Source organism: Pelodiscus sinensis, chromosome 1 (assembly GCF_049634645.1).
Source record: "Pelodiscus sinensis isolate JC-2024 chromosome 1, ASM4963464v1, whole genome shotgun sequence".
NCBI classification, from domain to species: domain Eukaryota; kingdom Metazoa; phylum Chordata; order Testudines; family Trionychidae; genus Pelodiscus; species Pelodiscus sinensis.
Window position 1 is genome coordinate 287,315,854 of NC_134711.1, and position 17,646 is coordinate 287,333,499.

Here is a 17,646-nt window from a genome sequence, read left to right on the forward strand (position 1 = left end):
ATATTCTAGTGAAGACAAGGTAGTTAATAGTTTTTTATGTGAGTTAGTGAGTCAAGGTAAACCCTAGATTTTCCCACTCAACCTGTTAATATATGTGAAAATTGCAAACTGCCTAGTCTTCACTGAGATTTTACTTCATGTTGGTTAACTCACATTAAGAACACACCTTTTTTCAAGTGAAGATGCACCTTTAGTTTATCCTTCTATAAACAGTGGTCAGATACAGAGTTCAACATCACACCTTGATCTGAATTTGCCTTAAATTAGGTGATATTCAGATCCAGTGGATTGATTCTGACCCCATTTCCAGTATTGAATCAGCCCCAAGCGCTATCACAAAATAATGGCTCTTACGAAAAACCCACATATTTTCATGACACTATTCTCACCTATGGCCAGTTTTGAGCAGGAGGATGTATGTAAAGATAGAAGAAATGGTAAAGATAAATTATTATAGAAAGACTCGATTGTTTTCCCTCCTAACAGTCCATATTGCAGGTAGATATTCCAGCTGCCACTTTACAATCTGTGTTAATCAGCGGAAGTCATGAAACTGAGGGTCAGGAATATAATAGCACAATCAAGCTGCAGCACTCATCCTGAAACCCTTTTGGGTATTAGATTCATTTTTCTGAAAAACACCTTTTGAATATTTGAGAAAATAAATATTAAACAATGAAAGCCCTAATGATAGGTTATGGATTTGTATTTCTCTGGCAAGCCAGTTACAGCACATGGTGATATGAGACTATAACTTAATTTGGTTCAATGTGACATGCAGCTGGGTGGTATTTACTATAAGAGTTAGGATTTGCAGGCCCTGGATATGTGCTGAATACTCTATAGAGGAAGTGGGTTTTTCTTCAGTGGATGGAGTAATCTAAGGGATAAATGGATCACCAGTGCCTGTTCTATACGAGACCCCCTAAAAAGGCACTCTTTGGCATGCATGGGCAGTGGGTAACGTAGGCAAAAGAAGGCATTGTTTTCCCAAAACTGCCTACACTCTGTGCCGGCTGCTGGGGAGGCCTGGGTCCATAGCGAGCCAGCCTGGTTCCCTGGCTGCCTGGGAGGTTGGGGCTGTGGCACAGTAATTCCGCTCTCTGGCCAACCAGGAAGTATTGGGCTGCTGCGTGACTGTCCCAGGTGCTCTGGCCACCCGGGAAGGGTGGGGCATGCCACCTGCTGGGTCTGGGAGCAGTGACCTGGGAGGGGGGCTGGGCTTGACTCCTCTGGGGAGGAGGTTGTGAAAGGAATGGGGCTTTGGGCAGAAGGGGGCGGGGCCTCGGGCTTGCCTTCCCCAGCTGGGCCTTCAGCCATGTTGGCACATCTACACTGCAACTGCCCACATGCCTTCCAATCTAGGCAGAGAGATATGTGCTTGAGCTAACACAATAACATAGCATTATTGAGCTGCTCTAGCATAAGCCCACTCAACCCACTGGGTCTACTCAGGTGGCTAACACATGCCTGTCCTCACACATGCCACAATGTCCACACTGCTACTTTTAGTGTGCTAGCTTCAGTGACCATAGCATGTGTCTGTTTATCTAGGCTGGGGGGCAAGCTCCTAACTGCAATGTCATCATGCCCTTAGACTATAGCTTTTGCAGAGAAAGGACTGCCACTTATGATGTTTGTATAGTGCAGTGCCTAGCACCATGTGGCTCAGCTTGATGGCGGCCTTTAGTCCCCACCTCATTATTGGTGTTCAGTGATCACGGTTGTTACGGTTAATAAACAGAAACAGTGGGAGAAATATGATCTGCCACCTGATATTCAGTCTGTCATTCCCCCTTCCTTTCAAATGGTAATAGTGGCTCCAAAAGGTGGGAGGGGGTCATAGGATGCAATGTTTATGCAAACCATTTGCTGGGGTCCGATGGAGCATTGCATGCTGGAGCTTACCAATTTCTTCATCTTAAAGCTTTGGATGGTTGCAGTTTGCTCCATTTTCAGCAAACTAATTGCATTCCCCCACTTGCTATAAAGTTGCTCATGAGGGATGACCACAAATGGGCAAAGCAGGATCCTCTGACCCATAGGAAATATTTCACTTTGCTACCAGGAATGAGAGTGCATTAGTACCCGGTTATTAGGCAGACACTAAAGGAAAAGCATTTTTATAGATTACCCAGAACAGGAATTCTATAAGTCCCCCTGCTGATTCTTCCCATGCTGGTGGTTTCTTCTTAAGAGATTCAGTGGTTTACGTGGATGGAGACAACAATTTGATTATCGCCTTTAAAATGTGTCATAAAACTGTATTAACAAAACAGCAAATACATTACACAAAGTCCTTAATCACAGGATGTTTACATAATGCCCACTGTGGACAAGTACTAAAGACCACAAAAGCCCTGAGACCCCCAGAAAGTCCATGAGTTCTGGCTTTCTCAAGCTGCTGAAGTAGCATGCTTGTATCCTTAGATTTCTGCTTCAGCAGCATGAACTTTGCTAGCAGTTATTGCAATTCCTATAGCCAGGCTTCCATTATCAGAGAAGAGCTGGGCCAGAGAGGTGTTCAGGACAAGGCAATCACCATCTGATATGACAGAGTCAATACACTCCAGTACCGATCTCGGGGTAGCTTCCCACTTCAGGCGCCTCTGATTCCGGTTGAGCTCGAGCCGATAGGTGAAATTATCGGCTTGGGTGGGAGTGCCGATCAGCATCATGGTGGCAAAGAACTGGGGGTGGCCTTCATATTTCTCCTGCTTCCTGAGCACAAGCAAAAAATGGTGGCCAAGGCAAGAATGTATAATTATCCAATCTGTTGGTGCAGGGAGGTGCATGTCTGTGGCCAGGAAAACAATCTCTGCCCCGTGAAGGATGTTGATCCGGTGCGTCTGTCTCAGATGTGATACCACCACTTCCACATGGCCTTTCCATTGACAGGAAAACAGAGGGCACGTGCATGGAATCAGCTGAGGGTCATGCACTGTCTCATGAGGATGGTGAGAGTGGAGGCTGCTTTGCTCCGTGGAGGTCTGACCAACTGCATGCCTGTTTGATACATACTGCAAGAAGAAGAGAGAGAGAGAGAAAACACACATAATGAAAGTTGGGGATACCATTCTGGGCACTGACTTGCAAGATATTTCCCGGGCCTGATCCTGGGAGGGCCTGCAAATCTCATTGACATGAATGGAAGCTGAAGGAACTAAGCACCTCTGAGATCAGACAGACCCACCGGGAGCAAGATGTGGACTTATGCAGACAACAAAAGGTGCCAGCAGCTGTTTCATTCTGCAGGGGAAAGATAAACCAGCAGGACTGCAATAAATCATCTTAAATGAAAGTGATGTATGTGTTTTAAAAAGCAGTCGCATTAGTTCAAGGGAAACAAATCTGTGTTTTGCAAAAAACAAGGTGAGCATGGGGCATTTTATGCAGTTATGGCTCTTAGAGCTCCTAATCGGGAAATGCAATATTTATAGCTTTATTACCCTTTAATGAGACACTCTGGCAAACATAGACATTCCCCCTCCTCTGAAATAACATGTTTTATTACACATAATTTGTGAACTGAAAATCCATTTTCATTGTGTTTGATGGCCTTGGTATTTTTCTTTATGAATAAAATACACTCTGCCTAAATCATGCTTCCCCCTCTCTATCTAATGGTGGACACATGACAGATTAAAGCAGCGGCATAATAGCCCATGAACAGAGACACCTGCTCTTTGAGTCCAATGATTATGTCAAAATTTCAGCTTTTTTTCACAAAAAAATGTAAGTTTCTATCCTGGTGGTTGTGACGAAATGCTCAGTTTATGTTTGAATGTAACTGGTGCAGTGACCTCTGCCTCTGTCTGCAGACATCCTGAAACAATAGCTCTGGGGCATATGAATTGTCTCATACATCTCAATGAGGAGATAACTCCAGGATGTACTGCTCTGAGGGGCCCTGTCAACACCTCCTCAGCATAGGAGTGTGGGAGTGACAGAGGGAGATGCATGCAGTGGGTATCCAATCCTTCAAAGTTTGCTTATCGCTAAGGGCAGTTTTCTACTTGAAATCCAAGTCATTTCCCCTCTTTTCAGGCAGAAGCTCCAGAAAACGCAACGAAAGACAATGCGCATGCTGCTGCAGAACAAACCATGTGTTGAAATGAACGTGTTGATATAATGTTTTTGATACTTTGTCCAGCAATACTTTTCACCTAGGCTGTGTCTACACTGGCCACATAACCCGTAATAGCTATGGAAATGAGAGAAGTCAGAATAGGGAAATGCGCGGGGGATTTAAATATCCCCCGTGGGATTTAAATAAACATGGCCGCTGCTTTTTTCCGGCTTGGGGAAAATCCGGAAAAGAGCGTCCAGACTGGCGCGATCCTCCGGAATAAAGCCCTATTCCGGAGGATCTCTTATTCCTACTCGCGCATTTCCCTATTCTGACTTCTCTCATTTCCATAGCTATTACGGGTTATGTGGCCAGTGTAGACACAGCCCTAGAGTAGGAAATAACAGTGTGTATCAGAACATCTATCACCAATCTTCTTCTGGTTGTGTCTCTTGTAGAACTAGGAATTTATCAGGCCATTTGGCACATGCTAGTGAATGTCAACATGCTGAGGCTTACGTATCCCACCCTGCCCCACATTCTGGACGCAGGTCTCCTTCCATTTTTCACAGGTTTGACCAGGCCCAAATCTGTTTCAATGACATAGCAGGTAGATCTGTTATCAGTTTTGGGTTGCTTTGTTTCTGTCTGTGTGCCCTTTGATAAAATTAGAAGCAGTGAACTGTGAGTGTAAACGTTCACAAATTCTTATTTTAAAAATTGTTTCCACATCACTTGGACTCTGTTACCTCAAACATCCTTGGGGGGCGGGAGGGAGCGGAGGGAATCAACTCATATAAATTGCCCTACTCCTTAAATGGTCAGTATTCACTCGAAAGTCCAGGCTTTTCAGACAGTTGAATTTTGATTTGTAACTTCTAAGGTTTCAGTGAGAAGAGGGCAATGTTAAGTGTGCTGCTGTGTAGTTGGTGGCGCTAAGACCCCTTTATTTGACATTTGATACAAAGAATAATTGATCATTTAAACATGTACCAAATATCTAGTACCTGCTTTGGACAATTATTATGCCAAATTACTCTTTTTTTCATTCTCTTTTATGTATTTTGTGAGTTAAAAATCTAAGAATTTAAAATTTCCAACACGACACTGAACCAAAAACTGATAAACAACCAGCATTGCCTGGAAAATAATTAGCTCATTATAGACAAATCAAGGTGTCTGCGTTTAGAAGACTGCTTATCACAGAATACTGGAGATGACAGGATCACACTTTATCCCACATTTCTTCCTTCTTCCTATTTGGATGAAAGTTATGGTTAATTTAAACCATCTTTTGGTGAAGGAGGTTATTGCGACAGCAGATCATAAAAGGCCCTTTTAAAAATCTCTGAAATGCTAATTGCTTCATAAAATGAATTCTAATCTCCCCATCTAATACAATGGGTGTGAGCAATTACTTTCACTCAGCAAATTGTTAATGCAACATTAGTGATTATACTAATTAAAACTAATGAACTTTTACTCACATGCTGATAAACCACTCAACAAATTCCAACCATCTATCAGTTTTATTTAACTTCCCTTTTGGAAGACGGATCTTAAATTAACCTCTGGAATAACATTCAAAATTAGGTTTTGAAATGTAAAGCTTTATTAACTGTGTATAATTCCTCTCCATAGATTACCAGAGTCAGAGAAACCATTTCCATTGAGAATGTAATTGAATTTAAAAATGTATTCTCCTAATTTGATAAGTTACACTAGCATGGTGTATAATGGTAGCTCATCCATCTGACTCATAGTCAAGGTAAAAAAAGACATGTCTCTGCAAATATCATGCTATGACAATCATTCTTTAGAGGCTCAGGAGCAGGGTAGAAAATTTGTAACATCTTCTGAGCTTTGTCAATATTCCACAAACAAATTATGAATTTCTCAAATGTACTCAGTGTTGGAAAAGATTTGCTGAATTGTTTCAGTGAAGAATGTCAGGCTGGTATCTTGTTTCTGGTCTCGTTAGTATGAAATATTGAAACTTCAAAATAGGTTGATTACGTGAAGGTTACATGATATGTTTCTATTCTCTGAGCCCTGGTCTACACTCAAATCTTCTTCTGAATTTATAAGCAGTGCAACCACACGACTAAGCCTGTTATTTCAAAATAATGGGTCACGGAATTTAAACTCTGTACTCCTGCATTTCACAAAGAGTTATGCTAATTCCAAAATAGTAATTTCAAAATAGCATTAGTGTGGATTCTCTGGTGCCACTAATTTGAACGTATTGGCCTCTGAGAGGCCTCCCACAGCTTCCCAGATTGCTTTCTGGGGCTCTAAGGGTATGGCTTGCAGGAGGAGTAATGGTAGTTTGAATTAAGAGTGTTAATTCGAACTACCTAGCCCGTGCCGCATGTAGCTGCGGGCAGGTAGTTCGAGCTACTGGGCATTTAAAAATGGCGGTGCCCAGGAAGATGCAAATGAAGCCTAGGATATGACATTCTTATACACAAATCAGGGAAATGTGGTCTAGATGAAATTACAGTAAGATGGGTGCTCAACTGGTTGAAAGACTGTATTCAAAGTGTAGCTTCCTTCTGGTCTCAAATCAACAAGATGAAATTCAGCAAAGACAAATGCAATATACTACACTTAGGAAAGAAAAATCACATACAAACTAGGAAATAACTGCTTAGGCAGTAGTACCACTGTAAAGGATGTGGAATGATAGTTGATCACAAACTGAACATGAGCCAAAATGTGATGCGATTGCCACTCCTCCCCCCCCCCCCCCCAAAAAAAAGGCCAAATATCAATCTGGGACACAGTAAAAAGAGTGATGTATGAAAGACACAGGAAGTATTTGGTGAGACCTCAGCTAGATGATTGTGTCCAGTTTGGAGCACTGCATTTGAAGAAAGAGGTGGACAAATTGGTGTCTCTCTAGAGGACATCAATAAAAATGACAAGTGGTTTAGAAAACCTGACCTATGAGGAAACATTAAAAAAACAACAACCCTGCGCATGTTTAGTTTTAAGAAAACTGAGGGGGAACCTTATATATTTAAATATGTGCAGGATTGTTATAAGGAGAACTGCATTGAAGAACAGGTTAGATAGATACTTGCCAAGGACATATAGGCTCATTTGCTCCAACTCTGGTGCAGGAAGCTGGACTTGATGACTCCTTAAAATCACTTGCAGCCCTATAATTCTGATTTTTTTTTTGTGAAAATGCAGGTTGAATGACAGCCCAGTGCATCTTGATCAATTGGAATTTTACATATAGTGCAGGTAAGAAGCAGACACTGTTCCTTTATGAACACAAATGATGACTTGCTTCCTCTGGCGTGAACTTTGGTGCAGAATTACAGCAGGCTTGGTAGACCAAGCTACGTGGAAGTTAAGGGAAATAAGGTTTTATTTTCGAAACAGGATATGCAAATCACATATTACTCATATATTTCTTCCCAGATAATTAATGATTTCTAGCTCTACAGTCCACAATGCCTGAATGTTGATGCTCATTCATATAATCTCAGGGCTTCACTTTAAATCAAGTATCTCAAACAAGGAACTGATTAAATGTAACCAATTTGCCGCTTGTCCTCCACTCTATTAGCTGTTTATTATAATAAACCTATTGATTATAGATGGAACGCCAATGAAACATCAGGTTATTCTTGGTACATCTCAGCGGTGCTCAGAGTGGAAATTCTGTATCATATATGGAACTTGGGACAATCAAAGAGTTAAAATGTCACTTTTAGTGTTTAATTAAATTCCAGTTAATTTTTAATTGAGGCTCAATGGCTATATTATAAAAATGACAGACCTGTAACACTTCTTAAACTTCAACAAACATTTATCATATAGATATTAAACCTCCACAATAAATACACTTTCCATAAATAGTTTTAAGAGACTGTAGCTTTGGTAAAAGGTATAAGCCCATTTAAATCTTGAGATGATGGGCATAGGCATGCGCAGCACATTTCATAAGGGTGTGCATCCAGGGAATTTTTTTTTTAAAGGCGAACATTTATTGACTACTCGATCATAAAGGACGTTATTTTTATTCATCAAACAAACTAAAGAAACTAAAACTTAACTCAACTTAATTTTTTTAAATTAACAACTAAACTTTACTTAAAAAATACAGACTTAAGTATGGGACATTGTACTTCTTAGTTTGTTTTTTACATGTGCAATTCAGTGCTTATTGCATAATACAGCAATCCATACTTTAAAACTAAAAGAGTGTATCATGCGATTAAATTAAAACGCAAAGCCACTTTTCTTTGAGACATTATAGGATTACCAGGTTGTCTTAAAAAAAATACCGGACACACTTCATGGGTGAGGGAGGAACTGGCTGGGAGGGGAGTGGGGCTGGCCGGGAGGAAGTGGGGGATCCAGGAAGCAGAGCTGGGGGCGGGAATCGGGGGCTGGACGGGGGAGATGGGGGTGTGGCTGATGGGAAGCAGAACTGGTTGGGTGGGGGGAGGGGGTTGGGCAGAGCGGGGCTGGCCAGGGGAGCTCAGGAGGAGGAGGGGAGAACTGGCCGCCGGAAGCAGTGCTGGTGGGGGGTGCAGCGGGGCTGGCTGGGGAAGATCAGGAGGAGGAACCAGCCGGTGGGAGGTAGAGCTGGCAGCGGGGGTGGGAGTTGGGTACAGTGGGGCTGGCCGGAGGAGATCGGGAGAGGAGGGGAGAACTGGCTGCCAGAAGCAGGGCTGGTGGCGGGTGCAGCGGGGCTGTCTGGGGAAGATCGGGGGAGAAGTGGGGGAGAACCAACTGGCCGGCCAGAAGGGGTCTGGGGGGAGGAGCGTATCAGCTGGTGGGGAGTGGGACTGACCCAGGCAGTGCAGATCCCAGGGTGCTCAGGCAAAGCGCAGGTCAGTCCAGCTACGGCTTCACCACGCACTTGACCAGTGCACAGGAGCATGGACCGGGCTGCCCCTCCTCCTCACACGCAACCAGGGCTCCTAGCGCCGATCGCACCCCGCCTCCCAGCCACTCCCCCCATCAGGCTTCCAGGCACCCAGTCAGAAAACCAGAAAATACCAGACATTTCACATGTCTGGTATTTCCTGGATTTTTTTACTGGACAGAGCCCCAAAAAACTGGACTGTCCACTAGAAAACCGGACACCTGGCAACCCTAAGACATTAGTATGTGCCTAGGCACACCCCGTATGCACACCAGTGATGGTGGGTGGAGCCCACCAGAACAACATAATGTCCACCCCCTCGTTGCTTTGGAGCAGGGATGTGCAATTTGGCAGGGAGCAGCCTTTGCCTCAGAAATGTGCATTTTGCCGTTCCTGTGAAATTCTACCCAAGTGTTGAAGTGACTGAAAAATCAAATGTGCACATCCTCAGAAGAGACTTGAACAGATCTATTCCCTAAAGATACCGTCTCTCTGAACATGCACCAGCTCAAGGTGCAATAGGACACCAGCACTAAGGACAGGGAACTTGTGCCTCCTGTGCTCCCATTCTCTCCCTGTTGAGACCAGGTAGTTTGACAAGGAAGCTGCCTCATGTACATGCAGATTGGACAAGGTCCATATTTGAGGGGGACATCAGGGATTGTAGTCCAGAACCAGGAGAGAGAAACTGGAGAGAGAAACTGGGACTGGCCAGCTGCCATGACTGGGATGTGAACAATCTGACCTAGTGGTCTGAGTGGGTGTTGGGGACCAGATCTGGTCCAATGCCAGGAGGTCAAAGGCTGAAGAGGCCAGAGAGCAAACCAGGAATCAAGTGTCAGGAGACAGACATGATCAAGTTACCAGGAGATCACAGGCAGCAGTAGCAAGTAGAACAGAGCAGGGAAATACAGTTGCATGGCCAAGTTCCTGTTCCTGTGCTCAGTTTAAATCAGTGGGGGGGGGGGGACTTTTTTCAGGTTGGGGGATGCTGACCCACAGCAAAATCAGTCGAGGGCTGTACACAAGTAAGAAGCAAAAAAAACAAAAACAAAAAAAATATATATCACGGCTGTGGCCCCTCACGTACCAGAGCCGCGGGAGGGGGACGGCAGACTAATAGATTTAGTGTGCTCCAGCCCCATGGGGCAGTCAGTGGTAGAAACAGGGGGGAGCTGGAGTACCAGCACAGGCTTCCCAATGCTGAGGGGGAGCCCCAAGCCTTGGGGGGTGGATCCAGGCAAGCTGCAGCTAGCCCCCAGACCTTAGGTTCCCCACCCCTGGTCCTTTGTCAGAGTTCATCTTCTTCCTCTAGCATTAGGGGATCAGTAGGTGGCACGTCAGAACTTACTAGTGCCGAAGAGACCTGTGGGTCACTGTTCATGGTACCTCAGTCCCTAATGTTAGGGGGGGATATTGGGAGAGAAACTTTGGAAAACCGTGGATGGCGCTAGACAAAGAGAATGGAACAGAGAACCCCTGACACAGAGAAACAGAGATATGACCAGGATGCAGGGGGAGAACAGGGAAACCAACAGTGCATCTATACTGCCGTAAACTCGATGATACAAGGTTGAGAATAACATTACTCCTCGTGAAATCAGGAGTAACTGACATTGAGTTCAGAGGCCCTTATGGTCGCTGAGACAGGGTTGGTAGTGTGGACGCATTGTTTAGAAAACCATATGTGGCTGAAATTGGTGTAAACTCCTAGTGCTGACCAGGCCTAAGGGTGGATGAGAAATCTAAGAAGGGTAACTAAGGCTACGTCTGTACTGCTTCCTTCTTGCACAAAAGTCTATGCAAATGAAGTGCTGATTAGCATATTGCCGCATTTCATTTGAATAATTGCTTAGGAACCATTTTTGCGCAAGAGGCTTTTGTGCAAAAAGGAGCTGTATAGACAGCTCCTTTTTGCACAAACCCCCCCTCTTGCGCAAGAGCCGTTCTTCCTGAAAAAATGAGCCTCTTGCGCAAAAACGGCCCCTAATTAATTATGCAAATGAAGTGCAGCAATATGCTAATCCGTGCTTCATTTGCACAGGCTTTTACGCAAGAAGGAAGCAGTATAGCCGTAGCCTAAGAGCCCCACAGAGAAAAGGCATAAGTGATTTCTGGTTTTGCTTTTTAAAAACAGATTTGGGGTATAATCTACAAGTTAAAAAAAAATTATCAAGTTTACAAAGCCAAGCACTCACAAGTTACAACATTCAGAATGAAAATTCCCCATGCAACCTTCATTTGAACTCCTTAGGAGTATACAATATGATTTAACTGTCTTCAGTGACATGATCACATTTTTCCACAGGATCACTGTGCCATTCAGTGCACAGAGTGGATGGTGCTCACTTAATTCTGGTTTCTTTTTGTTCAAGTGTGGCCCCAGGCCTTATTTGCTGCACACTAGTCAAACCTTGCTCTAAAGATAGAATTATTAATTTCCTCATGGACTTTTCTGGGATTCTCATCACTATGGTAGCTGAAAGCTTCACAAATATTAATGAATTTACATTCACAGGACCCCTGTGAGATGAGTGTATATTTTCTCCATTTTATGGATACAGAACTGAAACACAGAACAATTAAGATCAATGTATCCATTAATCTTTGGTGCCCAATTTGAAACAGCAAGGGCCTGATTTTTCATGTGTTCAGCATATAGCTCCCATTGAGTTGCAATTGCAGCTGTAAACCCTCAACACTTCTGCAAATCTGATGCCAAGATCTGAACTTGGGCACCTAGCAAATACATTAAGCATTTCCCATTTGTGCATTCAAACGACTTGTCCAGAATCACATAGACTTTGTGGTGAAGGCAAGGACAGAACCCAGTCCTCCTCTGCATTCAGCTAACCATGAGATCACGCATTCTCTTTCTATAGCCCCCCTGCCTCACTCACCATACATGGCCAGCTTCTACAACAAATGAGCCTATAGAAAATACTACACAAACCCGATTCATGCCCAAGGTACATCTATCCTGTGCACTAAATGAGTCAGAGGTGCTGTGAGAAACATAGAATATCACATAATTCAAAGCTGTATATATGATGCATACTGTGATGGGGCTCACTCCCACCACCTGTTAGACTAGAGGCTTATGAGACAGTGTACCTGTAATTGTTTATCTCCTGGCCAGAGGAGGCAAAGCCAGGTAAGGCTCTTTAAGTACCTGGGACTTATATGGAACCAAATGGAACTCAGTAAGGAAGAGGGGATTCTCCCATAGAAAGAAACCTACAGGGAACAGGATAGGTCCTGGTGTGGGATAAAACCCTGAGATAGACCTTAAGTAGGGAAGTAACCAAATAAGATCCACAGCAAACAGCTTAGGATCCTATGGGAGAGGCTCTGAGATCAGAAGGGAAGGTCGAATCAAGATGTGCAACTCTAGCTATATTCATTACGTAGCTGGAGCCAACATACCTTGATTTGAGTTTCCCTGCCGTCCCCACAGTGGGAGGCTGATGGGATCAAACGCTTCTGTTGGCTTCCCTTACTTTTCACTGGTGCAGGAGTACCGACTGTCGACAAAGGCACCCTCTGAGTTTGATTTAGAGGGTCTGCCTTTGGATACTTGGAAGATACATGATTTCATCGATGTGAATAGTCTTGCCACTGATGCAGATCACAACTTTTCCATGCCCTCCTGGTTTGTGCAGTTCTTATCCATGTCCTTCCATGAATCTTCCATAAAGGATCCACCCAACGTGCTGGAGGCCTTCCTCTTGTTCTTTTTACGTTTTGTGGATACCAATGGATTATACGCGCTGTCCATTTGTTGTCTCTCAGTCTTGTTACATGGCCAGCCATCACGTTTTCTGATTGTACATAACTTGGATGATATTGTTGAAACCACTTCTTGTGCACAAATCATCGATAGTAACATGCTGTGGCCTACTTATATTCACCATGTGTCTTTCCATTGCTCTTTGGGTGGTTTGCAGCTTTAATTCTTCTGTAAGCATCTGCAGTGAGCGGAGGTGGCCGCTCACTGACCCTGAAGGGGAAGAACCCCTCTGTAAGCCTGGGTGGGCCAAATCCAGTCCTGCTCCTTTAACTCCCCAGGAGCCCGGTGGTGGGGCAGGTAGGATAAAAGCCCAGCCCAGGAGCTCAGTAGGGGCCCAGCCTCCAGAGGAAGCAGGGGGTCTGCCCTGAGCTCCCAAGCCAGGCGGACCCTGAGGACTTTGCAGAGGCTAAGGACTGGCCCAGACCACCAGCCCCTGCTCCGAAGAGGAAACCTTCTTTACCCTGCCCGAGGGTGCAGACTACAACTACTCTGAGAACCGGCAGCCAGTATGGAACCAGGTAGATACTGAGGGGGAGTTAGGAAGATGCTCAAGGGGATCTTCTGATCTTATAAAACTTTAGAGTGTGTCAGTGTGTTGCGGGCCAGTTTCCTGTTGACACCAGGGCTGCCACTGCTAGGACCCTAGGCCGGAACGTGGTGGAGTAGGGAGGGCCTGCGTCCCCATTGCCACCCCACATACCAGATGGCAGTCTCCCTTTCCCCTCTCTTTCCTGTGGGCCTACGTTTGTGTTGCTGCCCCACCCTGAATCAGGGCCTGGCCCTCACTAACTGTGGGACTATGTTTTCTTTGTTACCCTGTCCTAAATCAGGGCCTGGGGACTTACTAACTGTGGGACTGTGTTTGCTTTGCTGTCCCACCCAGAGCCAGAGCCAAGACCCTACGAACTGGGGAACTGCTATATGTGGGTCTTTGTTTACCAGGCTGTAGCCAGACATTAACCCCATCTTGTTCCCCCCCCCCCCCCCAAGAGAGCAAGAGAAAGGCAGTCAGCCTTTGATGCCCTGGGAACACAGGTTTGCTGCCTGTCCCTGACTCTACCATAAACAGAAACCAGACAGTAAATGGGCTAGCTGATGACCCGGGGCCTCCCGTCACCCTGATGGCTAGTACCAGTAATTGACACGCCTGCACTGTCCCAGGAGAGGAATCTTCGCCCATCACATACCAGAGGTGCCCATTGTCTACATTTTCCCAGGTGTGAATTATGCTTTGCACCCTTCGTGGGAAACTTGGTGTTCAAAGCCATTTTTTCTAATTGGCCACTTGAGACCAGGAAGAAGCCTACGTGACCCAAGGGGTATAAAGAGCGGTTTAGTAGCCCACCCCATTTGAGCTCCAATCATCTACACCTGCTGGCAGGTATTGATTGTCTCCCAAGGTCTGTGGGACGCCCAACCTCGCCCTACTTCTTCCCGAGGGATTGAGAGAAAGACGCTGGCCACACCAAGTCTGGAATGCAGGGGTGAGAATTATACCTGTTAGGTGTCTATTTTGCATGCATTTAATAAGAGCTCAGAGAACCAAAAGGGTTTCATGGTACCTGTAAGTGACTTATTAGTGTAATTTCTGTCCTGTCCTTTGTAGTGACTGTGTTATCAGTAACAGTAGTAGCATTTAACAGCTAAGTTTTCCCTGTAACAATAAAATAGTAACTGTTTAATCTTTAACCTGACTCCTTCAGTTGCTGTAACAGAACCAAGCACAATTTTAAAAGAACTTCAGCCGGTCATAAGGGACAGGTATAGGGAGAGCTTGGGCATTTGGATTTGTGTCACTCCCAGGTGACAGATCCATTGGGGGCATCTCTCAGCCTCCCCAGGCTACCCGCTGCGAAGGGATCATGCATTCTAGTAGCTAAAATCTGAGGTGTTATAAGCTCTCCCTGTAAACTTATTGGGGCGCCTGTCAACCTCCTCCAGGTTGCCCGCTGCAAGGGACCCCGGTCTCAGCAGTTGAAGTCTCAGGTGTATAATACACACGCACACACTGCCCTGACCGTCGGCTGACACAGGCCCACTCTGTATTCAGGACCAGGGGTTTGAAGGGGACTGCTGGACATTTATTTACAGGCCTGAACACAGGGCTAGACCCAGGACAAAGCCAGCCAGCTTACAGCATCATATTCCAAGGTTTCGCAGCCATACAGCATTATCAGAAGGATACTAGTGTTAAAGAGATGGGTTTTTGCAGTGGTGGAAAGTCTGATATCAACAAAAGCACTGCGCAGACTCCCAAAGGCAATTCAGCCCAACCTCCATCTCCTTCTCAACTCTGGGCCCAAATCACTGTCCATCTGCAATGCTTTTCCAAGATATACATATTGATCCATGAACTCAACGGTATGTCCATCCAGCTGCATGATGTACTCTGAACAACATGCATTTTTCATCCCCTTTGTTTTCCAGCGTGGATGGTCAGTCTAATCTCCTTCACGCTCTTGCTGATGTCATTGAGGGGGTTTGAAATGTTTCGGGTTTCAATGCAATTAGGACAGCTCAATGCAATTATTCAACACGTGGCACATGGGCAGCATGCAGCCCATGACCCCTTTGCATGCGGCCCACAGAGCCTTGAGCCACTTCCTGGGATGCCTGATTGCCACATTGCTGGGGCTCCAGCAGCAGCACCAAGCTGCATGGCTTTGAGCCAAGCTGTGTGTGCAAGAACTGCTGTCCAGTGCAGGAGGTGGCAAGAGGAGGTGGCAGAGCATGCCTGCCATGTCTGTCACAGCGGCAGCACCTCCCCACGAGCAGAGCCCCAGCATCCCAGCCAGCACATGCTCAAAGTCGGCTGCTCAGCGCACGCGCCCAGTATTTCTAGGGAGATGCACATGGCAGTAGCAGTGGCTCTGGCTCTGGGACCCGGGCATAAGGTTGGGGGAAGGGGGATTGGTTAGAGCAGGAGGGTGCCTGGTTCTGGGGAAGGGAAGGAGAAGGAGATTGGGTTAGAGTGGGGGGGGGGAGGAGGCTGGCTCCGGGGAAGGGGAGGGGAGGGATGGGATTGGGTTAGAGCGGGGATGGGGGGAGGGAGTAGGAATCCCGGGACTGTATGCCAACTCCAACTTCTCAGGAAGCACGTGGCTGTCGTGGGGAGCAGAGGATGAGCACGCGCTTCCTGAGAAGTTGGAGCTGGCATGCAGTCCCGGGATTCACACACACACTCAGGAAGATGCCAGCTGTTTATGGGAGGGAAAGGGAGAAGAGGGGAAGGAAGAGCAGTCCGCATGTTTCCTGAGACCCGGGATCCCCAGGTACCGGTTGAGCTGTCCCTGTCCCCTCCCCCTGGCCAACCCCTCCCCACCAGCACCCTGCTACCTGCCCCAGCACACACCAGTACCCTGTCCCAGCACCCACCAGCACCTTGCCCCAGCACTCTGTCCTCTGCCCCCACCAGCACAGTTGGGGCCACATTAGTGAGGCTTTGGGTTTTTTAGATGCCTGTTTTTTGCATCTCACTTGTGTGGCCTCAACTGACTTTTCTGTGGGTCAGTGACCTCTGACTCAAAACAGGTTCCCTGCCCCTCTCATAAATAAAGACAATGCTGAAACATTTCATGTTTGACATAATATTTTATTTAAAAATGAAGCCTGGCCAACAAGCCCCCAGTTGGGGCCAAGCCCCCATCTGGCTGCAGCATCTTAAAACTTCTGCACCCCCGCCCCACCTCAAACCTGTGCCTATCATACATTGGAACTGCCTGTCCTGAGCCTCTTACATTCCCAAACTCCTGAACCCTCACATCCCCAGTCTCCTGCACCATCCACACATTGCAAATCTGTGTCCTGAGCCCATCATACTCTCAGCCTCCCTGCCCTGAGCCCCTCATGCATCCCAGCCCAAACTCCTGCACCCTCACAGCCACAAGCCTGTGGCTTGCTCAGCCCCCCAACCCTCCACCTGACTCAAACACTGTCCAGCCTGAAGCCCCCTCCCTGGGACATCTACTTTCCCCCAGCGCAACTGCTTTTGGTTTTTTTTCAGACACATAGATGAACATAATTTGTTGGGGGAAAGTCAACATGGTTCTGGTAAAGGAAAATCATGCCTTACCTTACTTATCTTCTAGAGTTGTTTGAGGGGGTCAACAAACATGTGGACAAGGGGCATCCAGTGGATACAGTGTACTTAGATTTCCAGAAAGCCTTTGACAAGGTCCCTCACCAAAGGCTCTTAAGTAAAGCAAGTTGTCATGGGATAAGAGGGAAGGTCCTTTCATGGATTGAGAACTGGTTAAAAGACAGGAAACAAAAAGTAGGAATAAATGGGAAGTTTTCAGAATGGAGAGAGGCAACTAGTGGTGTCCCCCAAGGGTCTGTCCTGGGACCAATCCTATTCAATTTATTTATAACTGATCTGGAGAAAGGGGTAAACAGTGAGGTGGCAAAATTTGCAGACGATACTAAACTGCTCAAGATAGTTAAGACCAAAGCAGACTGTGAAAAGCTTCAAAAAGATCTCACCAAACTAAGTGGTTGGCCAACAAAATGTCAAATTAAATTTAATGTTGATAAATTTAAAGTAATGTACATTGGAAAAAAATAATCCCAACTATACATACAATATGATGGGGGCTAATTTAGCTACAGCTACTCAAGAGAGAAATCTTGGAGTCATTGTGGATAGTTATTTGAAAACATCCACTCAATGTGCAGCCGCAGTCAAAAAAGCAAATAGAATGTTGGAAATCATTTAAAAAGGGATAGAGAATAAGACAGAGAATACCTTATTTCCCCTATATAAAACCATGCATGCCCACATCCTGAATACTGTGTACAGATGTGTTTCCTCATCTCAAAAAAGATATATTGGCATTGGAAAAGGCTCAAAAAAGGGCAACAAAATGATTAGGGGTTTGGAACAGGTCCCATATGAAGAGA

General features: G+C 45.6%; 1 protein-coding gene across 1 annotated transcript in view; it reads right to left on the minus strand.

Moving 5' to 3' along the window:
- Window positions 1-705: 705 nt before the first annotated feature.
- SIAH3 (siah E3 ubiquitin protein ligase family member 3) overlaps window positions 706-17,646 on the minus strand; it is a 75,193-nt gene continuing 58,252 nt past the window's right edge. Inside the window, exon 2 of the mRNA XM_014570945.3 lies at window positions 706-3,020. Coding sequence (XP_014426431.2) covers window positions 2,427-3,020 — 594 coding nt within the window. The 3' untranslated portion in view covers window positions 706-2,426. The remainder of the gene's footprint in view (window positions 3,021-17,646) is intronic.